The 8,498-nt window shown below is 41.5% G+C and overlaps 1 protein-coding gene across 2 annotated transcripts in view; it reads right to left on the bottom strand.

Moving 5' to 3' along the window:
* Positions 1-8,498, bottom strand: part of Foxp2 (forkhead box P2) — a 271,499-nt gene that overhangs the window by 49,939 nt on the left and 213,062 nt on the right. For both annotated transcript variants that reach the window (XM_004644865.3, XM_023705056.1), the window contains exons 7-8: positions 3,713-3,926; positions 1,459-1,563 (exon numbers count right to left, since the gene is read on the bottom strand). In XM_004644865.3, coding sequence (XP_004644922.1) covers positions 1,459-1,563; positions 3,713-3,926 — 319 coding nt within the window. The remainder of the gene's footprint in view (positions 1-1,458; positions 1,564-3,712; positions 3,927-8,498) is intronic.

An 8,498-nucleotide genomic window follows, 5' to 3' on the forward strand; every position in this document is an offset into this window, starting at 1 on the left:
AAGAAGAAGAAGAAGAAGAAGAAGAAGAAGAAGAAGAAGAAGAAGAAGAAGAAGAAGAAGAAGAAGAAGAAGAAGAAGAAGAAGAAGAAGAAGAAGAAATAATCAGGCTGAGGCTGAAAGAAAGGTAACTTTGTGTTTTTGCTTTCTCCCCCAAGGTCACAGTGAGCGAAGAGCTTTCGGATGAGAACAAACGCTATGTTGTGAAGAACTAACATGTTCAAATGAAAAATACAAAATATTTGTTAGAGTAATTTTTATCCCATGTTCTTTCTCTAAACTTTGTCTTAAGGAGGAGAGAACTCTGGCAAAGTTTTCTAGTGCTTTCCGTTCCTCTCCTTGCTCAGAGAAGGGCAGGCAGTGGCGCAGCCAACAGCACGGCAGCCCACACCTGTCTCGGCAGCGGAAGAGTAGCTGTTCCCTGAAGGCAGTTCTAGAGAGCCACTGTGCTACAGGAAGCAAAGTCGCGCTTAGTTGGTCATAGAGGATGCAAGGTTGCGCAACCGTGGTGGACGGTCGTCGCTGCGGTGTCCTAGGAGGTGACTCGGGCGCCAAGGACGCGGCCGGCCCGAAGGTGCTTCTGCCTGCGCGCTGAGCCAGCCCACCATTTGTAAACACATCTTTTTGATGTTTCTGCCAACATCGTGGCAACAAAGCAGCGCAATTTCAAATGAGCTAATTAACTTAATTGTTGATGAAGCATGAAACAGTTCATTCACCCTGTTAGCTGCACCATGACAACATAAGGGGCTCAGCCTGCGAAGTCACTCGGCTCCATAAACCTCCCCGCTGCAGTCTGCTAGAGCTCGCGCGTGCGGGAATCGCTTGCGGGGACGGTCCACCGACGCAAGGCTCGCGTTGGAAACAGAAGCCCTTAAGAACTCATTTTTAAAAATATTATTGAATGAAGAAATTAAAAACACATCAAGTTTGAGTCTAAGCTAGAAAAAGCCATGGATGTTTCTGAGAATAGAAAGGAAAATGTAAAAGAAGACAATCATTTCCTTACATTTGAGACAATGTTTTATTTTAAGGTTCTTTATGGGAGATATTACAATTAGAAGTAGGGAATCTAAAATCTGCAACTAAAACATAAACCCGCAGAATATAACTAAGTATATAGAGATTTTCTCACATATTTTCTGCAATTTTTATTAGAAACTAAAATATTTAAGAGAATCCTACCTTACAAACATGTCTCCCAGAGATTAACCACTATTCAGTGGGCTAACATATTTGCTTAATTCAAAGTTTCCATTAAATGTTTGTAAAACATTTGTACAAAAAGATGACACGTTAACTTTCTAGGCTGACCTGGAAAATCCACTTGTTGGGACAAACAGAAAACTTTGCAAGCATAAAGGATGGATTTTTATTCATTCCTTTTTTCTCTTTCATTCACAACAACACGCAGAAAACTCCTATCATCCACCCCACTCCCCCCAAAAGTGAAATCCTTACTTCAAAAACTGTCCAAAATCTTCACAAATGCTTTCACAGCCTGGCCATTTGCACACTCCGTGGCCGTAGAGCGTGTGAGAGGCCCCAGCCTCCTCATGTGACGAGCTGTAGGCAAAGCACACAACAGCAGAGTCATCTCCAGAAGCCATAATCGTTGCAGGCTGCTAGTGCCTGTCGGGTTACAATCAGTGACAAACAGGTCAAAACAGGTCAATTCAGCTCAGAGCAGTCAGGAAAATGTAATCCTTCCATTGAATAGTTCAACTGCCAAGGCTAGATGGTGCTCCAATTAGAGGGAAATCGAGCCAGCGATGACCGTTAACAAAGCAGGAAAGGAGGAGGACTGTGTAATATCACACGCTAATCCTGCCACAGGACCTCCACGGAACACTCTGCCTCTAAATAACAAATACTCCTGCGTAGACATGTATGTGGGATAAAGCATTTTGAAGCAAGCGAATGAGTAGCAATCATAAGCTTTTGAAATGTTCTTTTTATTAAAAAAAGATATAAAACTTTAGTACCATTTTTTTTTTTTGTTATTTATGTGTGTGCAATAAGTTTCTACTAGTTACATTTGATTTTAAAAATTCTACTCTGAAACACTGTTCATTAATATGGCCTTACCTAATCGTTCTGGGCTTTGGATTACTGAGTACTATAATATATCCTAGAGAAGCCAATCAGCTTCTAATACGCAGTCATCCAACTAATCTTAGTTAAAGTAACAATATGGAAACACGTGAAGGCATACCATTTTATTTTATCTTATTTTATTTCTGATACTGGGAATCTAACTCAGGACCTTGCACTTGCCAGGCAGGCATTTATGCCACTAAGCTATATCCCCAATCTTGGCATACTCTTTTACAATAATGAAAATAATAAAATTTTTCCATTACAAATGATGGCAAAAGACATTACCAAATAACAGTTTCATTTTTCCCTTAATCTTTAATTTTTAAGTGTTTTATTTTAAACCATAATATAAGTAATTTTTACTTGAAAACAATTGACAAAAAAGAATGTGTCTCAGCAATCCATTTTATGTAACAGAATATCAATCTACATCAGTTACATAGGGTGGTAGAGCTATATGTAATGAGACCAATCTAATCTGTTATGAAATTCTACACATAATTTACATCTTTTAAAAAGAAAAGATTTTAGGCATTACTGTAGCTTCTGTACTTCAGGTACTTGAAAAGACTTAGTGATATGCCTGAGTAATTGTTGCCAAACAGACGAAAGTAAATGGAGGGCCAGTGAGATAGCTCAGTGGACTAACGCCTGCTTAGGTAAGTGCAGGGACCAGGGTTCGATCCATGATACAACATACTGTGCCGGCCCTGCCCCCAGGCACGCTGAGCCAGCCACAGAGCCCAGCCGTGGTGGTGCACACCTGTAATCCCAGCGCTGAGGAGACTGAAGACAGGAACATCACTACAAGTCCAAGCTGCGTAGTGAGACCTTGTACCAAACACATTGAAAAAAAAATAAACAACCTGGATGCTCTACTTCCAGAGCTATTTGTTTTACCCAAGAAAAATAAAACCAAAGCTATTTAACATAATGTTAATTTGGTAACTGAATGAACATAATTTTTTGTATTATTTTTAGTCAAGTTTATTTGCAAAAAGAATAGTACATATTTATTTTTCTGTTCATAAATTCTATCACACAACAATAAAAGGCTATATCAGCTTACTGTCTCATCATCTTGATTTATATATTTCTCTATATTTATTCTCTTAATTTCTAAGCACACATTTGAAATATATTAATAGAGATAGGCATACATACCTTTGTAATTATTGGAAATTAAACTACTGGTGTTTAGCTTTAAAATGATACAATGTTTCCACAGCAATCATAGTAAACAGAATATGTTAGTTATCAAAGTATGATATAGTCATAGAACATAAATCTTTGAAAAAGCAAACTCTCTGACTATGTGTATCAGGTGGTTGGCTCTTGAACTGCTTTTTTATAATGAAAAAATATGTAAGATAAACAATATAATGACTTCTATAAAACTTGCCATACTACACATATTATTCCTTTAAGAATTAATTATGGGGGCCGGGGAGATGGCTCAGTAGAATAAGCGCTTCCCTGGAAAGTGTAAGGGCCTGAGTTCAATCCCTGGTTTAAAAAAAAAAAAAAATTTATTCTTTTTAGCTTTACAAATGGTGAAATGAAACGCAGTGATGGATAAGCATTAATTCCTACTATGTCTAAATAACGAATTTACCTGTCTCGTCTTGCATTTAGAACTGAAGACTGCCCATTTACGAGGGAGTGATGCGTTATTGGTGGCGATGCTTTGGAAGTGGTGGAGGAGGTAGTCGAGGAGGAGCTGTTAGTGGTGAGGTCGAGCCCTCCGTGTTTCATGCCGTTGTCTTCCACACTGTGGACTCCAGTCACCTCTTTCCATAACTGCTGAATCTCAGCAGGACTTAAGCCAGCTGCAAAATGAAAGAACAACCCACTAATACAAGGTGAAGTTGGCAGAATGAGCTTCCAAGTAGCAATAGATTATGTCAATAACAAAAGTGGTTCACCTCTATTAATTAATATACAATAAAACTTACTTTTATATCAAAAGCATCAAATTATTTATTTGCTAAAGCTAGCGGTTTGAAAACAGTATGGGGAACACTATCACAGGTTAACAGGTTCTTTGTGAAAATTAAAGATTTTTTTCCTTTAGAAGCGGTGCGTATCCACTGCTACCAGGATCGTTAAAGAACTGAAGATGACTAGATATAAGAAGTGAAAGATTACTAGGTATTAGGTACAAAACATTTCAGGGGCTGCGGAGATAGCTCAGCAGTCTGAGCGCCTGCCTAGGCAAGCACAAAGACCCGGGTTCTATCACCAGTACCACATGCCGGCCCCAGGTAAGCCCAGGCAGCCACTGAGTCTGGGCGTGGTGACACATGCCTGTAATCCCAGCACTGGGGAGGCTGAGACAGGAGGATCACTATGAGTCTGAGCTGTATAGTGAGACCCTGTACCAAATACATAAAAAATTTAAGAAAAGAAAAAGGAAAAGAAATAACACATTTCAGATAAAATGAAAAGAAAAACAAGGAGGGAGACATATCCGGGTACAAACGTTAAACACTCAACTCAAAAGAAAAAAAGATTTGACGATTATCTGGTGAATTTGCTCTTTCTCAGAAAGGCAAACCACATAACTGACCTTCACTTGGTGTTCTGTACAAGCCATACGCTCACACTGATCAGCTCAGTAGGTGATTTCTCAACCTTCCCTTCACTTCTGACCCACACTTAGAAAAGTCAACTAATTGCTTTAAACAATTCCCTGGATCAAGTAATGAAAGCTTACCTCACGGTAGCCCAAAAAATGTTGAATATCTAACACAATCTTTTGTTTTTCAATTACAATGTTAATGTAAATTATCGAGACATCATTGTATGTAGAATTCAAGTAACAAAATAGTACTTATATGTGTAAATATTGTGGCTTTGGATATTCTTTATGTACCATGAGCTTTTAATCCATATGAACTAAAATTGTTAGTGTTTTTACTTTTGCCAACTGATGGATGACAAAACAGGAAGCAGAGAAGATTTTAAGAGTTGTGCCCAAGAGCACCAAGCAAACAAGCAAAGGTCACAGTGCAAGGATGAGATTTAGGTCCAGCTACTCTGACTTGAACTTCTTTCATCTTACAATGCTATTAAAAACACTAATGTAAGGACTCAGGGAGATGGCTCAGTAGAATAAGCACTTGCCTGGCAAGTGCAGGGTCCTGAGTTCAATCCCCAGGACTGAGAAAAACAAAACAAAATGTAAACAGACCAAAAAAACCCCACTAACGTAGACGAGTAGAAGAGAAAACGAAGCTGTAATCATTATCATCATTTATTAAGCACTTAGTACATTCTGTGATTCCCTAAGGATTTCATATTTATAATCCGAGTCAACTCCACTGAGGTTAGAAATCAGATTTTGTGGACTAACACAAAGAAGCTCAGGCACAGAAAAGTCTCCAAACCACACAAGTCACAACCCGTGTACAAAATTCGAATCTAGTATCCTCGCTCCATTCCAAAGTCTCTGCTCTTCGTCACTGTGTGCCGGCACAGCCAGCAGAAAGCTAGCGCTGTGACTTCAACCCTGGCCACACGCACACCAGTGCACGCTGAGGCACGGGAGAGGGGAGCAGGGCGGGCGGAGCAGGCCGGGAGAGGGCCAGGTCACAGCGCACAGTGCTGAGGCGCGCGTGCTCTCACGCCACCCCTGCAAGAGAGAAGCCATTGGCGTGGACACAGAGGGCATCGGCCAGCAGCGACTTGAAGGATTTCCAACACGATACTCCTGGACAAATCTGCCATCACAGGGGTAACTGTGTTTATTTATTTATTTTACTTTATTTTATTTTTTCCACTTACGTATTTGGTAGAGGGTCTCACTATGCAGCTCAGACTCACGGCGAGCCTCCTGTTTTCAACCTCCCCAGTGCTGGGATTACAGGTGCATACCACCCTGCCCAGACTGGGAGGCAGGCTCAGTGCACCCCGGAGCGGGGCGGGCGCGGCATGCTAATTTTTAAACTTTTTTATTTTCGAAGTCCAAGCATGTGCATTGTTAAACCTGAGCAGGAGCTCTCTGCACAAGCCAAACAGAAAAGGAGCCTCATAATGACAAAGAGGCTCTTCTAAATAGCATTTTTGGACCGGCTTTTGAGGGATTGGGTCAGAGAAACAGACGGCTTGTGGCTGCTGATGTGTCCTCCTGTCCCCTGAAACACGGCGACACGTCCCTGGGTGAGTGCTCATGACCTACTGATGGCTGCTCTGTAACCTTAGTGAAAGGAAATGTCTGCTTCTCTGAGAAGGCCGTTAGGCGCATTTGAACTGGCCGTGGTCCTGTCAGGATTCATCACAGTTCAGGCAATGAAGTGACTCCATTTTTTTTTTTTTTTTGCAGAACCGGGGATTGAACTCAGGCCCTTGCACTTGCCAAGGAAGCGCTTATTCTACTGAGCCATCCACCCAGGCCAAAATGTTTTATTTTGATATTTTTTTATTTATTTTTGGTACTGGGGATCGAACTCAGGACCTTGCACTCTCTAGGCGGGCTCTTATACCACTGAGCTATTTCCTTAGCCCAAAACTTTATGACCCTGTCTTAAGATGAGAGAGAGAGAGAGGGAGAGAGAATGGGCTGGGGTACTTTGTAGTTATTTTCCAGTACAGCTAATAAAAACAAGTGATCCTCCTCAGTAATTATCCAGGAAATGGAAATCAAAATGAGGTATCACTTCACTCGGAAGACACACAGCAGGTGTTGGCGGTGGCTGGAAAGACTCTCAGGAGTGACTGACAGGACTGTTAGTACAGCCATCAGAAGAGAAGTAGAAGGGGGCCAGCCACATAGCTCAGCGGATTAAAGCTCCCGCAAGCATGCGCAGGGGCCGGGTTTCGATCCCCGGGCCTGCCAGGCTGGCACCGTCCCAGGGGCCCGCTGAGACAGAGATTGAAGCTGGGCGTGGTGGCGCGTGCCTGTAATCCCAGCTCTTGGGAGGCTGTAAACAGGCAGATCACTATGAGTCTGATCTAGTAGTGAGACCCTGAAATACAAAGAAAAAAGAAGGAAGGAAGGAAGGAAGGAAGGAAGGAAGGAAGGAAGAAAGAAAGAAAGAAAGAAAGAAAGAAAGAAAGAAAGAAAGAAAGAAAGAAAGAAAGAAAGAGAAAAGAAGTATGGAGGGTCCTCCAAAAATAAACAATGGAATCTGGCTCTTGGACATATATGTACATAAAGGAACCAAATCCAAAGACACTGTTGTAGCAGTATTCACAGAAGCCAAAACATGGAAAGGATGCAGGTACCCACCCACAGGGGTCTGGACTAAGGTGACAGAGAACTGCTCACACAGAAAAATGCATAAAACCCTGTCGTTTATACCAGGGATGGAACTGGAAGGCCACTTGTTGAGTGAAATTCTAGGCAAAAGGAAAGGGTATAATCTCACTAAGGCAGAACTCATGGTTCATAGAATAAGGCTGAGGACGGGCACTTGGGATCAAGGAAGGATGCTTGCGGATGCACCTCAGAGGGACTGGGAATGACAGTACTTCAGGAGAGACACCTACCCCGATGAACCCTGCAGCGCATCTACATAAGACACGACACACCACCCAGGCGTAAGGCCTTCATGCATTAAGTTGACTCCAACTCGTGTATGATTTACCTAATAAAAAACTGGGTGGTACCATGCTTTTACTTTTACTATTCCATTCCTGATGCATCAGCTTTTATACTAGGGCTAAATGCTGTATGACGAGGCTGGTCTTTGATTACTTTTCTGATCAATGACTGATGGGGCCATTTCTCTGTAAAAATACTATAGACTGCCCCGGGAGATGGCATAAACTTTTAGTTTTAATTAGAACTTTATTTTGAATCCAACCAGATAATTAGAGTCTTGCTACTAACCTAGCACTCTGGGAGGCTGGCACAGGTGGCTTCTCAAAATTTTAAGACACAGCTCAGAGGAAGGAAAAGACTAACTTGATTTTGGTCTATAAAAAAAGAGAATGACTTTCTAAGAATGTGTATTTTCTTTGGTACACAGAAAATAGTTTGGTGTTTTATTATTTATTTATTTATTTGTTTTTACATAGAAAGCATGATTGTTTTGATTCTAGATTTAAGGTAGAATTTAGAAACTTCTGACTATAACCTTTTTTAAAAGTCTGTTTCTATCACCAGGTGTCCTGACACAGTCCCGTGCCCACACATCTCTCTGGAGATTCATGCCTCCTGTCTCTGCCTGACCTCACAGCAGCTTTCCTGCCTCACCTCCACCGGCCTGGACCTTTTTTCTTCCTGTTTCTCAGCTTGCCTTGAATGGATGAAGTTGCTTTGCAAAAGTGATCATGTGCTCTCTGTGAAAGCCTGAGAGAATGTTTTCTCTCCATGTGACTCTCTTTAGGCACACTCTACATCATCGATCACTTTCCGCTCTGGCCCTATAACCTCCTTGATCAGAAAATTTGGGACA

This window comes from Octodon degus, unplaced genomic scaffold (genome assembly GCF_000260255.1).
Source record: "Octodon degus isolate 3935 unplaced genomic scaffold, OctDeg1.0 scaffold00213, whole genome shotgun sequence".
In the NCBI taxonomy this organism is placed as follows: domain Eukaryota; kingdom Metazoa; phylum Chordata; class Mammalia; order Rodentia; family Octodontidae; genus Octodon; species Octodon degus.